General features: G+C 36.6%; 1 protein-coding gene across 1 annotated transcript in view; it reads left to right on the top strand.

Annotated features, from left to right (window-relative positions):
• LOC117344096 (GTPase-activating Rap/Ran-GAP domain-like protein 3) overlaps positions 1 to 24,627 on the top strand; it is a 135,525-nt gene that overhangs the window by 55,607 nt on the left and 55,291 nt on the right. Inside the window, exons 10-14 of the mRNA XM_033906748.1 lie at positions 19 to 122; positions 666 to 777; positions 1,883 to 1,928; positions 10,839 to 10,945; positions 12,517 to 12,632. Coding sequence (XP_033762639.1) covers positions 19 to 122; positions 666 to 777; positions 1,883 to 1,928; positions 10,839 to 10,945; positions 12,517 to 12,632 — 485 coding nt within the window. The remainder of the gene's footprint in view (positions 1 to 18; positions 123 to 665; positions 778 to 1,882; positions 1,929 to 10,838; positions 10,946 to 12,516; positions 12,633 to 24,627) is intronic.

Genomic DNA, 24,627 nt, shown 5'->3' with positions numbered 1-24,627 from the left:
ATTTTTTGTGACAAACAGCCGATTCCACTGGAGACGAATCCGTTTATACAGTATACGAGGGGCACGAGATCATGTTCCACGCATCAACATTACTACCACATTCCAAGGAAAACAAACAACAGGCGAGTATATAAGACACACTCAAAGCATTCGATAACGTCGCAGTATTCTAGTTAAATATAATTCTGTTCCGGCACTCTTCGCTGGAAGGAGGATTTTTCAATAATTTTAATATGTTCTAAATGCTAAAATAATAATAACCAAATCATGAAATAGAGTAATACATTTCAGTGTTTTGGATTTCTACTACCTTTCCTTGTATTACCTACATTGTCGTCGTTGAAGAGAAATGGAAAACTCATTTATATAATACTGATACTAGAGGGAAAACATGCGGCAATATATATCACAAACTGATCAAACCTTGGATCGAGACTTGTTTGGCAATATAATTTATATAAATATATCACGTAATGCTAACACTTTAACAGTCTTGGAATATGATGGCCTACGACGTTCCTGGATATTTGATGACCAGTGTCTATATTTCAAAATATCTGAAAAGCTGTTAAAAGCTTTGGTAGCGTTCTAGTCCTAAACCTTAAGTTAAAGATGGTAATTATTTTCCATTCTGTTGATGTTATCTGATGTCGTTTCTATTATAGGTGGAAAGAAAACGACACATTGGAAACGATATTGTAAATATCATTTTTTATGAATGCGAGTCGCCGTCATCAGCAAGTTTCAAACCATCGATGATGAAAACACGATTCACACGTATCCTTTGTGCTTCAAAATACATGTTTTAGTTATTGCTTGGTTTGTTGTAAATGTATACATGAGCATGAACAAGCATGTAATGATTACAATAGGACAATGAGTTATATTGACTTGTCCTTCTGTCATTAAATGATATAAATTATATGCGAGTATATGCTACTGCTTTTGTTTGTTTGTGTTTAACGTCCTATTAACAGCCAGGGTCATTTAAGGACGTGCCAGGTTTTGGAGGTGGAGGAAAGCCTGAGTACCCGGAGAAAACCCGCCGGCCTACGGTCAGTACCTGGCAACTGTCCCACGTAGGTTTCGAACTCGCAACCCAGAGGTGGAGGGCTAGTGTTAAAGTGTCGGGACACCTTACCACACGGCCACCGCGCCCCCCTGCTACTGCTCAGTTAATTAAAATGTAATACTACGGTATACTGTGTTGTAAACAACATGCAGTTTTCTATCCCCGACCGTCTGGGAAATGACACAGGAACGTTGTTATACTTCCTAGTTTAGTAGAAGATGTACCCCCCTTGACAACAACACGTTGTTATACATCCTAGTTTAGTATAAGATGTACCCCCCTTGACAACAACACATTGTTATACATCCTAGTTTAGTATAAGATGTACCCCCCTTGACAACAACACGTTGTTATACATCCTAGTTTAGTATAAGATGAACCTTCCTTGACAATAACCCATTGTTAAACATCATAGTTTAGTATAAGATGTACCCCCTTGACAACAACACGTTGTTATACATCCTTGTTTAGTATAAGATATACCCCCATTGACAATAACACATTGTTATACATCATAGTTTAGTATAAGATGAACCTCCCTTGACAATAACACGTTGTTATACATCCTAGTTTAGTATAAGATGTACCCCCATTGACAATAACACATTGTTATACATCCTAGTTTAGTATAAGATGTACCTCCCTCGACAACAACACATTGTTATACATCCTAGTTTAGTATAAGATGTACCCCTTGACAATGACCCATTGTTATACATCCTAGTTTAGTATAAGATGTACCTCCCTCGACAGTAACACATTGTTATACATCCTAGTTTAGTATAAGATGTACCTTGACAACATTATTAGATATATTTGCTTTAGTGACCTACTTCAAAGAAGACAACACATATCGGTAAGTAGTCGAATCTCCATGGACAGGTACTGTCTCTCTGAGAGAGGGGTATACATATCTATATAGGTATACGTATACAGCTGCCTCTGCGATAGTGTATATCTGTGAATTCACATGTTCTTTGTGCTATCGATTTCATGAATTATAACCAAAACTGTATATTGAACCAAACAATGAAGGTTCGTTGTTTATAGAAAAAAAAATATCATTCTAAATCGTGTGTATCGTGTTTAGAAAAGTATACCCCAGCATATTGGCGATTGTTGAAAGCCTGCCTTTGTGTATCTTTCCATTGTAAAATATTGATTTCGATCGCATATTACTTCCACTTTAGAATTTAAATGGACTGTAATATATATTTCTATAGTTATACAATGATTTTAAGACGAAAATAGGTTACATTTAACATTTTTTGGATGTTTTGTTGATGATGTTTGGGGAGGGGAGGGGGGGGGGGGGGGGGGGGGGATTTGACCTATTCCAGTGGACTTCGTACTAAGCTCACAAACCCAACCATTCTGCTGAGGAAATCATAAATAAAAAATATATATATCTGTCTAACATACATTTTAACTACATCAAGGAGAAGATCTACTCCTCCTTAATTGGCTTCACACATATAATTGAACATTTAAAGATGGAAATGCCACTTTTTCTCGAAATTATTTTTGCTATGGTAACTGGTCACTATAAGAGGTTGTCTAAAACTTGGTCCTCACAACTCCTAAATTTCAGATGGGGCGATTCAACACTTCAACGAAGTTGACGATATTAAATTGAGTTTGGGATTCAGTCCTTATGTCCGTCACACTTTGTTTCTGTGCAATTACTCAGACAAATATCAACCGACTTTCTTCAAACTTGATGGCAAGGTTAAATACCTCTAGGCCTCGGCTAAGTTCGATTGTGGATTCATTAATTTATATATATATATTTTTGCGATGTTATGGCCGTTGAAAGCGGGGGATATACATTCAACTTATTTGTTTTTTTCATCCAAAAGTATGGTCACTATAAACGTATTTTCCGAGGGTTTTTAGTCAGCCACCAACATACAGTTGTGGTGGTGCTGTTTTTAGTCAGCCACCAACATACAGTTGTTTGTGGTGCTGTTTTTAGTCAGCCACCAACATACAGTTGTTTGTGGTGCTGTTTTTAGTCAACCACCAACATACAGTTGTTTGTGGTGCTGTTTTTATAGTCAGCCACCAACATACAGTTGTTTGTGGTGCTGTTTTTAGTCAGCCACCAACATACAGTTGTTGGTAGTGCTGTTTTTAGTCAGCCACCAACATACAGTTGTTTGTGGTGCTGTTTTTAGTCAGCCACCAACATACAGTTGTGGTAGTGCTGTTTTTAGTCAGCCACCAACATACAGTTGTTGGTAGTGCTGTTTTTAGTCAGCCACCAACATACAGTTGTTGGTAGTGCTGTTTTTAGTCAGCCACCAACATACAGTTGTTTGTGGTGCTGTTTTTAGTCAGCCACCAACATACAGTTGTGGTGGTGCTGTTTTTAGTCAGCCACCAACATACAGTTGTTGGTGGTGCTGGTTTTAGTCAGCCACCAACATACAGTTGTGGTAGTGCTGTTTTTAGTCAGCCACCAACATACTGTTGTGGTGGTGCTGTTTTTAGTCAACCACCAACATACAGTTGTTTGTGGTGCTGTTTTTAGTCAGCCACCAACATACAGTTGTTTGTGGTGCTGTTTTTAGTCAGCCACCAACATACAGTTGTTGGTAGTGCTGTTTTTAGTCAGCCACCAACATACAGTTGTTTTTGCCTTAATAAAATAGTGTATTAATTAATGTCTCAAAAAGAAGGTAACATTTGTGTTTTACCTTTAAAAAAGGTTATATTTTGATCTCCTTATAACATGTATTTGTCAATTAGATTGAATATTTTTACCACTGACTTGTATATGTAGTTTTAGTAGATTAGTGTATGTCATAGCCTTCATTTTTATTGAATGTTGTTTCGTCAAGCATATGCGACAACAATCAATTCACTTTCAGTAAATTATGGCAAGCTTGCTTAACATTTATACGAGGAGCAATATCATCCCTGTTTTATATTCAGATGTCTTATATGGTTAGATGATGTATCTTCTGTTAGATTATAAGACTCTTTCATATGTGTATATGTAGGATAGGGATATTCCACCAGAGAGGTCACGACCTGTTGGGTTTTACCACATTGTGTGTTCCCGAGGTTGGAATATCGCTATCCTACATACACACATAATGAAAGAGTCTTGTTCTCTCATATCACTACCAAATTTCTGCGAAAATATCCCTCTGCCATCCATTTCCTTCAATCCTTTAATTTATTTATTTGTCGTTTTAACTTTAAATAATTATGAAATTCTAAAAGATCATACCCGACTTTGGCAAACAAAGTTTGCGCACAAATGTCATTCCTTTTGTGGTTAAGTGATGAACGAATGAACAATTCTCCCTGTAGGGACCCGGGAAAATACTCAGCCTTGCTCCACAAACATCGCTTTTACCCCTGGAAAGTCGAGGATGAGCTCTTTCCTGGAAGGGGAGCATGCAACCCTGGTAAATACTGGCCGCTATATACCGCTCGGATGGAGAGATATTCTCCTTAGGTCGATCGGTTGAGCGTAAGACTAGTAAGCCAGAGGTCCCGGGTTCGATCCCTGGCGGAGGCAGTGATTTAAATTAAAATTGATCATGTCTTCTGTTACATAGAAATAATACATAATACAAAAAAGGTTCTACCGTTAAAGCGACCGGTTGACTCATTTCAGCTACAATTCCTTGTAGCGAGAGCATATTACATTAGCGACACAACTATGAATACAGATGTGGAGCCCAATTAGTTCTTATAATAAATTTTATGTTTCGGTCGGGAACAAAGACAGATTTATTCATTTCTGCTGGGGTTAACATCTTCATTATAATGCTTTATAGGTTTCCTAAAAAAAATAAACAAAAGCTTTTACCATTGAGGCACCGAGACGGCAAGACACCTACGATGCCATTGACCTCTTGTTATGCATAATAGAAATACAGGCGTTTTCTGCTTAACAAAATATCACCCATGTCCTGGCTATTGTACTGAAGTATGCTACCTAATTATTGCGTGCTAGAGAGGTTTAAGGGAGTATCGACGGGCTGTGAGGTTAAGTGGACACTAATATTTACAGCCTCATGTGGTTAGGTCGATATTAATTATTTCAGCCTAATGAGGTTAGGTCGATATTAATTATTACAGTCTAATGTGGTTAGGTCGATATTAATTATTAGAGGCTAATGTGGTTAGGTCGATATTAATTATTACAGTCTAATGTGGTTAGGTCGATATTAATTATTACAGACTAATGTGGTTAGGTCGATATTAATTATTACAGCCTAACGTTGTTAGGTCGATATTAATTATTACAGACTAATGTGGTTAGGTCGATATTAATTATTACAGCCTAATGTTGTTAGGTCGATATTAATTATTACAGACTAATGTGGTTAGGTCGATATTAATTATTACAGCCTAACGTTGTTAGGTCGATATTAATTATTACAGACTAATGTGGTAAGGTCGATATTAATTATTACAGCCTAATGTTGTTAGGTCGATATTAATTATTACAGCATAATGTAGTTAGGTCGATGTTAATAATTACAGACTAATGTGGTTAGGTCAAGGTTGATTATTACAGCCTAATGTGGTTAGGTCGATATTGATTATTACAGACTAATTTGGTTAGGTCGATGTTAATTATTACAGAATAATGTGGTTAGGTCGATATTAATTAATACAGTCTAATGTGGTTAGGTCGATATTAATCATTACAGTCTAATGTTGTTAGGTCGATATTGATTATTACAGACTAATGTGGTTAGGTCGATATTAATTATTACAGTCTAATGTTGTTAGGTCGATATTAATTATTACAGACTAATGTGGTTAGGTCGATATTAGTTATTACAGCCTAATGTGGTTAGGTCGATATTAATTATTACAGTCTAATGTGGTTTGGTCGATATTAATCATTACAGTCTAATGTTGTTAGGTCGATATTGATTATTACAGACTAATGTGGTTAGGTCGATATTAATTATTACAGTCTAATGTGGTTAGGTCGATGTTAATTATTACAGTCTAATGTGGTTAGGTCGATGTTAACTATTACAGCCTAATGTGGTTAGGTCGATATTAATTATTACAGACTAATGTGGTTAGGTCGATATTAATTATTACAGACTAATGTGGTTAGGTCGATATTAATTATTACAGACTAATGTAGTTAGGTCGATGTTAATTATTACAGACTAATGTGGTTAGGTCGATGTTAACTATTACAGCCTAATGTGGTTAGGTCGATGTTAACTATTACATACTAATGTGGTTAGGTCGATATTAATTATTACAGTCTAATGTGGTTAGGTCGATATTAATTATTACAGACTAATGTGGTTAGGTCGATATTAATTTTTACAGCCTAATGTGGTTAGGTCGATATTAATTATTAGCCTAATGTTGTTAGGTCGATATTAATTATTACAGACTAATGTGGTTAGGTCGATATTAATTATTACAGTCTAATGTTGTTAGGTCGATATTAATCATTACAGACTAATGTGGTTAGGTCGATATTAATTATTACAGACTAATGTGGTAAGGTCGATATTAATTATTACGGACTAATGTGGTAAGGTCGATATTAATTATTACAGACTAATGTGGTTAGGTCGATATTAATTATTACAGGCTAATGTGGTTAGGTCGATATTAATTATTACGGACTAATGTGGTAAGGTCGATATTAATTATTACAGACTAATGTGGTTAGGTCGATATTAATTATTACAGTCTAATGTGGTTAGGTCGATATTAATTATTACAGACTAATGTGGTAAGGTCGATATTAATTATTACGGACTAATGTGGTAAGGTCGATATTAATTATTACAGACTAATGTGGTTAGGTCGATATTAATTATTACAGTCTAATTTGGTTAGGTCGATATTAATTATTACAGTCTAATGTTGTTAGGTCTATATTAATTATTACAGACTAACGTTGTTAGGTCGATATTAATTATTACAGTCTAATGTGGTTAGGTCGATATTAATTATTACACACTAATGTGGTTAGGTCGATATTAATTATTACAGACTAATGTGGTTAGGTCGATATTAATTATTACAGACTAATGTGGTTAGGTCGATATTAATTATTACAGATTAATGTTGTTAGGTCGATATTAATTATTACAGACTAATGTTGTTAGGTCGATGTTGATTATTACAGCCTAATGTTGTTAGGTCGATATTAATTATTACAGACTAATGTGGTTAGGTCGATATTAATTATTACAGTCTGATGTTGTTAGGTCGATATTAATTATTACAGTCTAATGTGGTTAGGTCGATATTAATTATTACAGACTAATGTGGTTAGGTCGATATTAATTATTACAGATTAATGTTGTTAGGTCGATATTAATTATTACAGACTAATGTTGTTAGGTCGATATTGATTATTACAGCCTAATGTTGTAAGGTCGATATTAATTATTACAGACTAATGTGGTTAGGTCGATATTAATTATTACAGTCTGATGTTGTTAGGTCGATATTAATTATTACAGTCTAATTTGGTTAGGTTGATATTAATTAATGCAGACTAATGTGGTTAGGTCGATATTAATTATTACAGCATAATGTAGTTAGGTCGATATTAATTATTACAGGCAAATGTGGTTAGGTCGATATTAATTATTACAGTCTAATGTGGTTAGGTCGATATTGATTATTACAGCCTAATGTGGTTAGGTCGATATTAATTATTACAGTCTAATGTGGTAAGGTCGATATTAATTATTACAGTCTAATGTTGTTAGGTCGATATTAATTATTACAGCCTAACGTTGTTAGGTCGATATTAATTAATACAGACTAATGTGGTTAGGTCGATATTAATTATTACAGACTAATGTGGTTAGGTCGATATTAATTATTACAGACTAATGTGGTTAGGTCGATATTAATTATTACAGACTAATGTGGTTATGTCGATATTAATTATTACAGTCTAATGTGGTTAGGTCGATATTGATTATTACAGCATAATGTGGTTAGGTCGATATTAATTATTACAGACTAATGTGGTTAGGTCGATATTAATTATTACGGACTAATGTGGTAAGGCCGATATTAATTATTACCGTCTAATGTGGTTAGGTCGATGTTAATTATTACAGTCTTATGTGGTTAGGTCGATATTAATTATTACAGTCTTATGTGGTTAGGTCGATATTAATTATTACAGTCCGATGTTGTTAGGTCTATATTAATTATTAGCCTAATGTGGTTAGGTCGATATTGATTATTACAGACTAATGTGGTTAGGTCGATATTAATTATTACAGTCTAATGTTGTTAGGTCGATATTAATTATTACAGACTAATGTGGTTAGGTCGATGTTGATTATTACAGACTAATGTAGTTAGGTCGATGTTAATAATTACAGACTAATGTGGTTCGGTCAATGTTAATTATTACAGCCTAATGTGGTTAGGTCGATATTAATTATTTCAGTCTAATGTGGTTAGGTCGATATTAATTAATGCAGACTAATGTAGTTAGGTCGATATTGATTATTACAACCTAATGTGGTTAGGTCGATATTGATTATTACAACCTAATGTGGTTAGGTCGATATTAATTATTACAGCCTAATGTGGTTAGGTCGATACTAATTATTACAGACTAATGTAGTTAGGTTGATATTAATTATTACAGTCTAACGTTGTTAGGTCGATATTAATTATTACAGTCTAATGTGGTTAGGTCGATATTAATTATTACAGACTAATGTGGTTAGGTCGATATTAATTATTACAGTCTAATGTGGTTAGGTCGATATTAATTATTACAGACTAATGTGGTTAGGTCGATATTAATAATTACAGACTAATGTGGTTAGGTCGATATTAATTATTACAGACTAATGTGGTTAGGTCGATATTAATTATTACAGTCTAATGTGGTTAGGTCGATATTGATTATTACAGTCTAATGTTGTTAGGTCGATATTAATTATTACAGACTAATGTGGTTAGGTCGATATTAAGTATTACAGACTAATGTTGTTAGGTCGATATTAATTATTACAGCCTAATGTGGTTAGGTCGATATTAATTATTACAGTCTAATGTGGTTAGGTCGATATTAATTATTACCGTCTAATGTGGTTAGGTCGATGTTAATTATTACAGTCTAATGTTGTTAGGTCGATATTAATTATTACAACCTAGTGTGGTTAGGTCGATATTAATTATTACAGTCTAATGTAGTTAGGTCGATATTAATTATTGCAGTCTTATGTGGTTAGGTCGATATTAATTATTACAGTCTAATGTTGTTAGGTCTATATTAATTATTAGCCTAATGTGGTTAGGTCTATATTGATTATTACACTCTTATGTGGTTAGGTCGATATTAATTATTACAGCCTAATGTGGTTAGGTCGATATTAATTATTACAGACTAATGTGGTAAGGTCGATATTAATTATTACAGGCTAATGTAGTTAGGTCGATATTGATTATCACAGACTAATTTGGCTAGGTCGATATTAATTATTACAGTCTAATGTGGTTAGGTCGATATTAATCATTACAACCTAATGAGGTTAGGTCGATATTAATTATTACTACCTAATGAGGTTAGGTCGATATTAATTATCACAGACTAATGTGGTTAGGTCGATATTAATTATTACAGTCTAACGTTGTTAGGTCGATATTAATTATTACAGACTAATGTGGTTAGGTCGATATTAATTATTACAGACTAATGTGGTTAGGTCGATATTAATTATTACAACCTAATGTGGTTAGGTCGATGTTAATTATTACAGTCTAATGTTGCTAGGTCGATATTAATTATTACAGTCTTATGTTGCTAGATGGATATTAATTATTACAGTCTAATGTTGTTAGGTCGATATCAAATATTACAGACTAATGTGGTTAGGTCGATATTACTTATTACAGTCTAATGTAGTTAGGTCGATGTTGATTATTACAGACTAATGTGGTAAGGTCGATATTAATTATTACAGTCTAATGTAGTTAGGTCGATATTAATTATTACAGTCTAATATGGTTAGGTCGATATTAATCAGTACAGTCTAATGTAGTTAGGTCGATATTAATCATTACAGTCTAATGTTGTTAGGTCGATATTACTTATTACAGTCTAATGTAGTTAGGTCGATATTAATTATTACAGACTAATGTGGTTAGGTCGATTCTAATTATTACAGACTAATGTAGTTAGGTCGATATTAACTATTACAGTCTAATGTGGTTAGGTCGATATTAATTATCACAGTCTAATGTGGTTAGGTCGATATTAGTTATTACAGTCTAATGTTGTTAGGTCGATATTAATTATTACAGACTAATGTGGTTAGGTCGATACTAATTATTACAGACTAATGTGGTAAGGTCGATATTAATTATTACAGACTAATGTGGTTAGGTCGATATTAATTATTACAGACTAATGTGGCTAGGTCGATATTAATTATCACAGCCTAACGTTGTAAGGTCGATATTAATTATTACAGACTAATGTGGTTAGGTCGATATTAATTATTACAGTCTAATGTGGTTAGGTCGATATTAGTTATTACAGCCTAACGTTGTTAGGTCGATATTAATTATTACAGACTAATGTGGTTAGGTCGATATTAATTATTAGCCTAATGTTGTTAGGTCGATATTAATTATTAGCCTAATGTTGTTAGGTCGATATTAATTATTACAGACTAATGTGGTTAGGTCGATATTAATTATTACAGCCTAATGTGGTTAGGTCGATATTAATTATTACAGACTAATTTGGTTAGGTCGATATTAATTATTACAGTCTCAACGTGTATTCCGAGGAGTCTGTGCCATTATTTGGACCTCCATTACCATCACCGCCAGTGTTTTATGATCATCAGGAATTCAGAGATTTTCTTCTCGTCAAACGTAAGTAGATGTGAATTATCTGGGAATATGTGTGTAGCCAAACGTAAGTAACTAAGTCATCTGGGAATATGTGTGTGGGAATATGTGTGTAGGCAAACGTAAGTAACTGTAAATCATCTGGGAATATGTGTGTAGGCAAACGTAAGTAACTGTAAATCATCGGGGAATATGTGTGTAGACAAACGTAAGTAACTAAATCATCTGGGAATATGTGTAAGCAAACGTATGTAACTAAATCATCTGGGAATATGTGTGTAGGCAAACGTAAGTAACTAAATCATCTGGGAATATTTGTGTAGGCAAACGTAAGTAACTAAATCATCTGGGAATATGTGTGTAGGCAAACGTAAGTAACTAAATCATCTGGGAATATGTGTGTAGGCAAACGTAAATAACCAAATCATCTGGGAATATGTGTGTGGGAATATGTGTGTAGGCAAACGTAAGTAACCAAATCATTTGGGAATATGTGTGTGGGAATATGTGTAGGCAAACGTAAGTAACTAAATCATCTGGGAATATGTGTGTAGCAAACGTAAGTAACTGTAAATCATCTGGGAATATGTGTGTGGTAATATGTGTAGGCAAATGTAAGTAACTAAATCATCTGGGAATATGTGTGTAGGCAAACGTAAGTAACTAAATCATCTGGGAATATGTGTGTAGGCAAACGTAAGTAACCAAATCATCTGGGAATATGTGTGTGGGAATATGTGTAGGCAAACGTAAGTAACCAAATCATCTAGGAATATGTGTGTAGGCAAACGTAAGTAACCAAATCATCTGGGAATATGTGTGTGGGAATATGTGTGTAGGCAAACGTAAGTAACCAAATCATCTGTGAATATGTGTGTAGGTAAACGTTAGTAACTGTAAATCATCTGGGAATATGTGTGTAGGCAAACGTAAGTAACTAAATCATCTGGGAATATGTGTGTAGGCAAACGTAAGTAACTAAATCATCTGGGAATATGTGTGTAGGCAAACGTAAGTAACTGTAAATCATCTGAGAATATGTGTGTAGGCAAACGTAAGTAACTAAATCATCTGGGAATATGTGTGTAGGCAAACGTAAGTAACTAAATCATCTGGGAATATGTGTGTAGGCAAACGTAAGTAACTAAATCATCTGAGAATATGTGTGTCGGCAAACGTAAGTAACTGTAAATCATCTGGGAATATGTGTGTAGGCAAACGTAAGTAACTGTAAATCATCTGGGAATATGTGTGTAGGCAAACGTAAGTAATGGTAAAATCATCTATGGATATACATATAAGCATCTTTTATATAAGATTTGATGAAACGAATCGGAGATTTGTTGTATTATGAGTATCTATTCATTTTCTCGAGTCATGGCGAGCGAACATCAAAAGTCCATATTCCATTTATTAGAAAACTTTCTGTGAGAGATTTTAGAGAAACATGTGGAAGACAAAACCAAACATAAGTTGCTATTTTTCGTAGCCATTACAGTTTATGATGCTAATTTATTGTTTTATTCCAGTCATTAACAGTTACTATTTTTCGTAGCCATTACAGTTTGTGATGCTAATTTATTGTTTTATTCCAGTCATTAACGGAGAGAAAGCAGCAGTAAATAATCCTCTTTTCGCCCAGAAAAGGGAGAGAACTCTCGAAATGTTAATCAAAAATATCTACCAAGACTTCATGACAGAATGTAATAAGGTAAACATGTTTTAATGTAAAATCTACTTTGGATGTAAACATGTAAATAGCGGGCCATTTTCGGATCATTTCGGGTGTATAACAATGTACATTGTAAATACCAGATCATTTTGTGGTCTGGGGAATGGAGTAATGTTGAATGCGAACTATTTGAGTCTGATAATCCGGCTGTTCAAATAATGTTGATAAAGTAATATATATATATTTTTTTTGAAATCGAGGAGTATCTGCATTAGGATAACTATGTATTACACTTAATGGGTGTAATAAATTCCATGAATATCATGAATTGACCAGGTAAACCATTCAAATTACTTCTTGAATAAAAAAGGATTTCGAAGGTTAGTAATATATAGCATTTTCTAGGTCTGTTATATGTATTACTTCGTGAATAAGAAGGATTTTCAAGGTCAGTAATAAGTATTACTTCGTACGTAAGAAGGATTTTCAAGGCCAATAATATATATTACTTCTTGAATAAGAAGGGTATTAAAGGCCATTAATATGTATTACTTCGTGAATAAGAATATTTTTTAAGGCTAGTGATAATTGTAACTTCGTGAAAAAGGAGGGTCGTCAAGGCACGTAACACTTTTTACTCCGTGAATCAGACGGATTTTCAAGGTCATAATAATATGTTAGTTCGTGAACAAAAAAGATTTCCGAGGTCAGTGATTTGTTTATTCTTTTAATAAGACGGTTTTTATGGTCAGTAATGTGAGTTACTTCAGTGATATGACGTTCTTCGTAAATAAGGATTTAAAAGTAAGTTATAAGTAATACATCGTCAATAAGACAGATTTCAAAGGTCAGTAAAATTGGGTTAGTTCGTTTATAAGAAAGATTTCCAATGCAAGAAAAAATATGTGTTAATTCATGAAAAAGAAGGATTTTCAAGGTCAGTTATATGTGTTATTTGGTTAAAAGGAAGGATTTTCAAGGTCAGTTATATGTGTTATTTGGTTAAAAAGAAGGATTTCAAGGTCAGTTATATGTGTTAATTCATGAAAAGAAGGATTTTCAAGGTCAGTTATATGTGTAAGTTGGTGAATAAGAGGGATTTTCTAGGTTAGTAATTTTGTTTTCCGTGAATGAGAAGGATTTTTGTGGTCAGTTATGTCTGTTGCTGCTTCTTCAATAAGAAGGATTTCCAATGCCTGTAATATGTGTTAGTTCGTGAATAAAAATAATATTTACGTCTGTTTGTTCGTGAATAAGATAGATTTCCAAGTTCAGTTATGTGTGCTATTTGGTGAATAAAAGGGATGTTCAATGCCAGACAGAATATTTGTTACTTCGTGAAAAAGAAGGATTTTTTAGGTATGCAATATGTATTACTTCCTGAATAAGAAGGATTCCAAGGACATAATATGTATTACTTTGTGAATAAGAAGGATTTCTGTAAAGTGTATCACATCCTGAAAAGAAGGATTTCCTAAATCAGTGGTATTCGTGAATAAATAGGGTTTTCAAGGCCTGTTATATATAATATTTTGCGAATAGCAAGTATTTTCAAGGCCAATTATATGTTAAACTTCGAGAAATGGAATTTCATAGGGCAGTAATGTATAATGTTATGCGATAAAGAATATTCGTGAATAAGAAGGGTTTTCTAGGTCAGTGATATTATTCCGTGCATAAATAGGATTGTAAAGCCTAGTAATATGTATAACGTCTTGACTAAGAGGGATCTCGAACGTCAGTAATATATGTTACTTTGTGAATGAGAAGAATTTCCATGACCATTGATATGTATTACTTGGTGATTAAAAGAAATCTCCAAGGTCACCGATATGTGCTACTTCGTGAATAAGAAAGTAATGCTTTGCATCTAATATCGAGTATTAACATCAAGTAAATGCTTTGTGTAGTTATTCCTGCCGAGGCATCAGGTTAGTAGATCAACTGATTTATTTCATGTTATCGGAAAGGATTCTTATTCATGCTTCTCTAGTGTACAACTATATATACTATATAACTATATATATGTATGACATCTGGTTAAATACTCTCACTAGGATTTTGATGGGAATAATATCATAGTTATACCAAAGTTAGGGGGGGGGGGGGGGGGGGGGGGTATACTGGAATCAGGTTGTCTGTCTGTCCGTCCGTCCGTCCGTCTGTCTGTAGACACATTTTGTCCGGACAACTTCTCCTAAACCGATGGGCCGATTCCAATGAAACTTTACACACATATTAAAGATCATGAGTAGATGCCACTTTCTTTTTCTCAAAATTATGGTTGCTATGGCAACTGGTCACTATAAACAGGTTTTCTGATAAGAACCATAACTTTACGTTTGTCCAGACAAATCCTCCTAAACCGAAGGGCCAATTTCAATGAAACTTCACACAAATTTAGAGGACCATGTGTAGATGTGCATCTTACTTTCTTTTCCTCAAAATTATGGTTGCTATGGCAACTGTTCACTATATTACTGGGTTATCTTAGCCTCTAATTTAGAGTTTCAATTCACCATTGACTCGTGCTGATTGCGGGGGTATTAGTCAGCCATCCTGGCGACAATTCTAGTTGATAAACGGTGTTATTTAAATATTGACCCAGCAGAAATAGTTAGATCGAAATATTAGATCATCATCCTCAGATCAAATCTTATATACTAGCGGGGGAAAAAGAAACGCAAGTATATTTTCAATGATTATTATTTTCCATTATTCTTTCTATGGTGTGTCAATGGTGTGTGGTTCTCGATTATTTTATCATTACTGAATACATTCTGATGTTTTCTGTTGTCCTATCACCGACGGTGTTTCCGTGAATAGCAGGGTACCCTACCCTACGCTGTTTCCTGATCCCAATCAGAAGCGCGTGCGCCCACCCTTTGCATCTGCCGCTGCTCTTATTCCCTTACCATTCACCACAATATGGTGTTTATTGCTCTTTGGGGATATTATTCCACTCCAAAAGCGTCAGACAATCGTCATCATGACGTCGATCGAAACGTTGTCGTCCATCTGAGTTGTAAAGCGTAAAGCGAGACTCGTCAGTGAACAACATACTTCTCCAATGGGCAAAACGAAACCGAAAGGGTTCTCATGCACTGTACATGAGCGTGTGAAAGGGAAAACTGCATTCGACGTTCGAGTCGTCTCATTTGCACCATATTGCTGGGAAACAAGACGTTACAAATGCCACTACGTCAACAGGGAAATAGTCCTATAACTATCAATATCACTCAATCGGATCATTTATACCTATCAACATCACCCAGTCGGTTCATTTATACCTATCAACATCACTCAATCGGATCATTTATACCTATCAACATCACTCAATCGGATCATTTATACCTATCAACATCACCCAGTCGGTTCATTTATACCTATCAACATCACCCAGTCGGTTCATTTATACCTATCAACATCACCCAGTCGGGTCATTTATACCTATCAACATCACTCACTCGGGTCATTTATACCTATCAACATCTCTCAGTCGGGTCATTTATACCTATCAACATCACTCAACCGAGTCATTTATACCTATCAACATCACCCAGTCGGGTCATTTATACCTATCAACATCACCCAGTCGGGTCATTTATACCTATCAACATCACCCAGTCGGGTCATTTATACCTATCAACATCTCTCAGTCGGGTCATTTATACCTATCAACATCACCCAGTCGGGTCATTTATACCTATCAACATCTCTCAGTCGGGTCATTTATACCTATCAACATCACTCAGTCGGGTCATTTATACCTATCAACATCTCTCAATCGAGTCATTTATACCTATCAACATCACCCAGTCGGGTCATTTATACCTATCAACATCACCAGGTCGGGTCATTTATACCTATCAACATCACTCAGTCGGGTCATTTATACCTATCAACATCACCCAGTCGGGTCATTTATACCTATCAACATCACTCAGTCGGGTCATTTATACCTATCATCATCACTCCGTCGGGTCATTTATACCTATCAACATCACTCAGTTGGGTCATTAATACCTATCAACATCTCTCAGTCGGGTCATTTATACCTATCAACATCACCCAGTCGGGTCATTTATACCTATCAACATCTCTCAATCGGGTCATTTATACCTATCAACATCACCCAGTCGGGTCATTTATACCTATCAACATCTCTCAGTCGGGTCATTTATACCTATCAACATCACCCAGTCGGGTCATTTATACCTATCATCATCACTCAGTCGGGTCATTTATACCTATCAACATCACTCACTCGGGTCATTTATACCTATCAACATCTCTCAATCGGGTCATTTATACCTATCAACATCACCAGGTCGGGTCATTTATACCTATCAACATCACTCAGTCGGGTCATTTATACCTATCAACATCACCCAGTCGGGTCATTTATACCTATCAACATCTCTCAGTCGGGTCATTTATACCTATCAACATCTCTCAGTCGGGTCATTTATACCTATCAACATCACTCAACCGAGTCATTTATACCTATCAACATCACCCAGTCGGGTCATTTATACCTATCAACATCACCCAGTCGGGTCATTTATACCTATCAACATCACTCAGTCGGGTCATTTATACCTATCATCATCACTCCGTCGGGTCATTTATACCTATCAACATCACTCAGTTGGGTCATTAATACCTATCAACATCTCTCAGTCGGGTCATTTATACCTATCAACATCACCCAGTCGGGTCATTTATACCTATCAACATCTCTCAATCGGGTCATTTATACCTATCAACATCACCCAGTCGGGTCATTTATACCTATCAACATCACCCAGTCGGGTCATTTATACCTATCATCATCACTCAGTCGGGTCATTTATACCTATCAACATCACTCACTCGGGTCATTTATACCTATCAACATCTCTCAATCGGGTCACTTATACCTATCAACATCACCAGGTCGGGTCATTTATACCTATCAACATCACTCAGTCGGGTCATTTATACCTATCAACATCACCCAGTCGGGTCATTTATACCTATCAACATCTCTCAGTCGGGTCATTTATACCTATCAACATCACCCAGTCGGGTCATTTATACCTATCAACATCTCTCAGTCGGGTCATTTATACCTATCAACATCTCTCAGTCGGGGTTTTTATACCTATCAACATCACCAAGTCGGGCCATGTATACCTATCAACATCTCTCAGTCGGGTCATTTATACCTATCAACATCTCTCAGTCGGGTCATTTATACCTATCAACATCACCCAGTCGGGTCATTTATACCTATCAACATCTCTCAGTCGGATCATTTATACCTATCAACATCACCCAGTCGGGTCATTTATACCTATCAACATCTCTCAGTCGGGTCATTTATACCTATCAACATCACTCAGTCGGGTCATTTATACCTATCAACATCACCCAGTCGGGTCATTTATACCTATCAACATCACCCAGTCGGGTCATTTATACCTATCAACATCACTCAGTCGGGTCATTTATACCTATCATCATCACTCAGTCGGGTCATTTATACCTATCAACATCACTCAATCGGATCATTTATACCTATCAACATCACCCAGTCGGGTCATTTATACCTATCAACATCTCTCAGTCGGATCATTTATACCTATCAACATCACCCAGTCGGGTCATTTATACCTATCAACATCTCTCAATCGGGTCATTTATACCTATCAACATCACCCAGTCGGGTCATTTATACCTATCAACATCTCTCAGTCGGGTCATTTATACCTATCAACATCACCCAGTCGGGTCATTTATACCTATCATCATCACTCAGTCGGGTCATTTATACCTATCAACATCACTCACTCGGGTCATTTATACCTATCAACATCTCTCAATCGGGTCATTTATACCTATCAACATCACCAGGTCGGGTCATTTATACCTATCAACATCACTCAGTCGGGTCATTTATACCTATCAACATCACCCAGTCGGGTCATTTATACCTATCAACATCTCTCAGTCGGGTCATTTATACCTATCAACATCTCTCAGTCGGGTCATTTATACCTATCAACATCACTCAACCGAGTCATTTATACCTATCAACATCACCCAGTCGGGTCATTTATACCTATCAACATCACCCAGTCGGGTCATTTATACCTATCAACATCACTCAGTCGGGTCATTTATACCTATCATCATCACTCCGTCGGGTCATTTATACCTATCAACATCATTCAATCGGGTCATTTATACCTATCAACATCTCTCAATCGGGTCATTTATACCTATCAACATCACCAGGTCGGGTCATTTATACCTATCAACATCACTCAGTCGGGTCATTTATACCTATCAACATCACCCAGTCGGGTCATTTATACCTATCAACATCTCTCAGTCGGGTCATTTATACCTATCAACATCTCTCAGTCGGGTCATTTATACCTATCAACATCACTCAATCGAGTCATTTATACCTATCAACATCACCCAGTCGGGTCATTTATACCTATCAACATCACCCAGTCGGGTCATTTATACCTATCAACATCACTCAGTCGGGTCATTTATACCTATCATCATCACTCCGTCGGGTCATTTATACCTATCAACATCACTCAGTTGGGTCATTAATACCTATCAACATCTCTCAGTCGGGTCATTTATACCTATCAACATCACCCAGTCGGGTCATTTATACCTATCAACATCTCTCAATCGGGTCATTTATACCTATCAACATCACCCAGTCGGGTCATTTATACCTATCAACATCTCTCAGTCGGGTCATTTATACCTATCAACATCTCTCAGTCGGGTCATTTATACCTATCAACATCACTCAACCGAGTCATTTATACCTATCAACATCACCCAGTCGGGTCATTTATACCTATCAACATCACCCAGTCGGGTCATTTATACCTATCAACATCACTCAGTCGGGTCATTTATACCTATCATCATCACTCCGTCGGGTCATTTATACCTATCAACATCATTCAATCGGGTCATTTATACCTATCAACATCTCTCAATCGGGTCATTTATACCTATCAACATCACCAGGTCGGGTCATTTATACCTATCAACATCACTCAGTCGGGTCATTTATACCTATCAACATCACCCAGTCGGGTCATTTATACCTATCAACATCTCTCAGTCGGGTCATTTATACCTATCAACATCTCTCAGTCGGGTCATTTATACCTATCAACATCACTCAACCGAGTCATTTATACCTATCAACATCACCCAGTCGGGTCATTTATACCTATCAACATCACCCAGTCGGGTCATTTATACCTATCAACATCACTCAGTCGGGTCATTTATACCTATCATCATCACTCCGTCGGGTCATTTATACCTATCAACATCACTCAGTTGGGTCATTAATACCTATCAACATCTCTCAGTCGGGTCATTTATACCTATCAACATCACCCAGTCGGGTCATTTATACCTATCAACATCTCTCAATCGGGTCATTTATACCTATCAACATCACCCAGTCGGGTCATTTATACCTATCAACATCTCTCAGTCGGGTCATTTATACCTATCAACATCACCCAGTCGGGTCATTTATACCTATCATCATCACTCAGTCGGGTCATTTATACCTATCAACATCACTCACTCGGGTCATTTATACCTATCAACATCTCTCAATCGGGTCATTTATACCTATCAACATCACCAGGTCGGGTCATTTATACCTATCAACATCACTCAGTCGGGTCATTTATACCTATCAACATCACCCAGTCGGGTCATTTATACCTATCAACATCTCTCAGTCGGGTCATTTATACCTATCAACATCACCCAGTCGGGTCATTTATACCTATCAACATCTCTCAGTCGGGTCATTTATACCTATCAACATCTCTCAGTCGGGGTTTTTATACCTATCAACATCACCAAGTCGGGCCATTTATACCTATCAACATCTCTCAGTCGGGTCATTTATACCTATCAACATCACCCAGTCGGGTCATTTATACCTATCAACATCACCCAGTCGGGTCATTTATACCTATCAACATCACCCAGTCGGGTCATTTATACCTATCAACATCACTCAGTCGGGTCATTTATACCTATCATCATCACTCAGTCGGGTCATTTATACCTATCAACATCACTCAATCGGATCATTTATACCTATCAACATCACCCAGTCGGGTCATTTATACCTATCATCATCACTCAGTCGGATCATTTATACCTATCAACATCACCCAGTCGGGTCATTTATACCTATCAACATCTCTCAGTCGGGTCATTTATACCTATCAACATCACTCAGTCGGGTCATTTATACCTATCAACATCACCCAGTCGGGTCATTTATACCTATCAACATCACCCAGTCGGGTCATTTATACCTATCAACATCACTCAGTCGGGTCATTTATACCTATCATCATCACTCAGTCGGGTCATTTATACCTATCAACATCACTCAATCGGATCATTTATACCTATCAACATCACCCAGTCGGGTCATTTATACCTATCAACATCTCTCAGTCGGATCATTTATACCTATCAACATCACTCAGTCGGGTCATTTATACCTATCAACATCACTCAGTCGGGTCATTTATACCTATCAACATCACTCAGTCGGGTCATTTATACCTATCAACATCACCCAGTCGGATCATGTATACCTATCAACATCTCTCAGTCGGGTCATTTATACCTATCAACATCTCTAAATCGGGTCATTTATACCTACCAACATCACCCAGTCGGGTCATTTATACCTATCAACATCACTCAGTCGGGTCATTTATACCTATCAACATCTCTCAATCGGGGTTTTTATACCTATCAACATCTCTCAGTCGGGGTTTTTATACCTATCAACATCTCTCCGTCGGGTCATTTATACCTATCAACATCACCCAGTCGGATCATGTATACCTATCAACATCTCTCAGTTGGGTCATTTATACCTATCAACATCTCTCAGTCGGGGTTTTTATACCTATCAACATCACCCAGTCGGATCATGTATACCTATCAACATCACCCAGTCGGATCATGTATACCTATCAACATCACCCAGTCGGATCATTTATACCTATCAACATCACTCAGTCGGGTCATTTATACCTATCATCATCACTCAGTCGGGTCATTTATACCTATCAACATCACTCAATCGGATCATTTATACCTATCAACATCACCCAGTCGGGTCATTTATACCTATCAACATCACCCAGTCGGGTCATTTATACCTATCAACATCTCTCAATCGGGTCATTTATACCTATCAACATCACCCAGTCGGGTCATTTATCCCTATCAACATCTCTCAGTCGGGTCATTTATACCTATCAACATCACCCAGTCGGGTCATTTATACCTATCATCATCACTCAGTCGGGTCATTTATACCTATCAACATCACTCACTCGGGTCATTTATACCTATCAACATCTCTCAATCGGGTCATTTATACCTATCAACATCACCAGGTCGGGTCATTTATACCTATCAACATCACTCAGTCGGGTCATTTATACCTATCAACATCACCCAGTCGGGTCATTTATACCTATCAACATCTCTCAGTCGGGTCATTTATACCTATCAACATCACCCACTCGGGTCATTTATACCTATCAACATCTCTCAGTCGGGTCATTTATACCTATCAACATCTCTCAGTCGGGGTTTTTATACCTATCAACATCACCAAGTCGGGCCATTTATACCTATCAACATCTCTCAATCGGGTCATTTATACCTATCAACATCTCTCAGTCGGGTCATTTATACCTATCAACATCACCCAGTCGGGTCATTTATACCTATCAACATCTCTCAGTCGGATCATTTATACCTATCAACATCACCCAGTCGGGTCATTTATACCTATCAACATCTCTCAGTCGGGTCATTTATACCTATCAACATCACTCAGTCGGGTCATTTATACCTATCAACATCACCCAGTCGGGTCATTTATACCTATCAACATCACCCAGTCGGGTCATTTATACCTATCAACATCTCTCAGTCGGATCATTTATACCTATCAACATCTCTCAATCGAGTCATTTATACCTATCAACATCACCCAGTCGGGTCATTTATACCTATCAACATCACCCAGTCGGGTCATTTATACCTATCAACATCACCCAGTCGGGTCATTTATACCTATCAACATCACCCAGTCGGGTCATTTATACCTATCAACATCACCCAGTGGGGTCATTTATACCTATCAACATCACTCAATCGGATCATTTATACCTATCAACATCTCTCAATCGGATCATTTATACCTATCAACATCACTCAGTCGGGTCATTTATACCTATCATCATCACTCAGTCGGGTCATTTATACCTATCAACATCACTCAATCGGATCATTTATACCTATCAACATCTCTCCGTCGGGCCATTTATACCTATCAACATCACCCAGTCGGGTCATTTATACCTATCAACATCTCTCAGTCGGATCATTTATACCTATCAACATCTCTCAATCGAGTCATTTATACCTATCAACATCACCCAGTCGGGTCATTTATACCTATCAACATCACTCAGTCGGGTCATTTATACCTATCAACATCACCCAGTTGGGTCATTTATACCTATCATCATCACTCAGTCGGGTCATTTATACCTATCAACATCACTCACTCGGGTCATTTATACCTATCAACATCTCTCAATCGGGTCATTTATACCTATCAACATCACCAGGTCGGGTCATTTATACCTATCAACATCACTCAGTCGGGTCATTTATACCTATCAACATCTCTCAGTCGGGTCATTTATACCTATCAACATCTCTCAGTCGGGTCATTTATACCTATCAACATCTCTCAGTCGGGTCATTTATACCTATCAACATCACCCAGTCGGGTCATTTATACCTATCAACATCTCTCAGTCGGGTCATTTATACCTATCAACATCTCTCAGTCGGGGTTTTTATACCTATCAACATCACCAAGTCGGGCCATTTATACCTATCAACATCTCTCAATCGGGTCATTTATACCTATCAACATCTCTCAGTCGGGTCATTTTTACCTATCAACATCACCAAGTCGGGTCATTTATACCTATCAACATCACTTAGCCGGGTCATTTATACCTATCAACATCACCCAGTCGGGTCATTTATACCTATCAACATCACCCAGTCGGGTCATTTATACCTATCAACATATCTCAGTCGGGTCATTTATACCTATCAACATCTCTCAATCGAGTCATTTATACCTATCAACATCACCCAGTCGGGTCATTTATACCTATCAACATATCTCAGTCGGGTCATTTATACCTATCAACATCTCTCAATCGAGTCATTTATACCTATCAACATCACCCAGTCGGGTCATTTATACCTATCAACATCTCTCAGTCGGGTCATTTATACCTATCAACATCACCCAGTCGGGTCATTTATACCTATCAACATCTCTCAGTCGGGTCATTTATACCTATCAACATCACTCAGTCGGGTCATTTATACCTATCAACATCTCTCAGTCGGGTCATTTATACCTATCAACATCTCTAAATCGGGTCATTTATACCTACCAACATCACCCAGTCGGGTCATTTATACCTATCAACATCACTCAGTCGGGTCATTTATACCTATCAACATCTCTCAATCGGGGTTTTTATACCTATCAACATCTCTCAGTCGGGGTTTTTATACCTATCAACATCTCTCCGTCGGGTCATTTATACCTATCAACATCACCCAGTCGGATCATGTATACCTATCAACATCTCTCAGTTGGGTCATTTATACCTATCAACATATCTCAGTCGGGGTTTTTATACCTATCAACATCACCCAGTCGGATCATGTATACCTATCAACATCACCGAGTCGGATCATGTATACCTATCAACACCATGCACGGTGGTAGCCCTAACTTTAAATTTAACTGAATTTAGACCATGTGTCTAAAAGTTATGTTATAAAAACTTGAGTTTCTTTTTTCCGTTAGTCTATAAATGTGAACGTTTACTACTTAAGA

This window comes from Pecten maximus, chromosome 2 (assembly GCF_902652985.1).
Source record: "Pecten maximus chromosome 2, xPecMax1.1, whole genome shotgun sequence".
NCBI lineage: Eukaryota > Metazoa > Mollusca > Bivalvia > Pectinida > Pectinidae > Pecten > Pecten maximus.
This window is presented reverse-complemented; position numbering and strand designations above follow the sequence as displayed.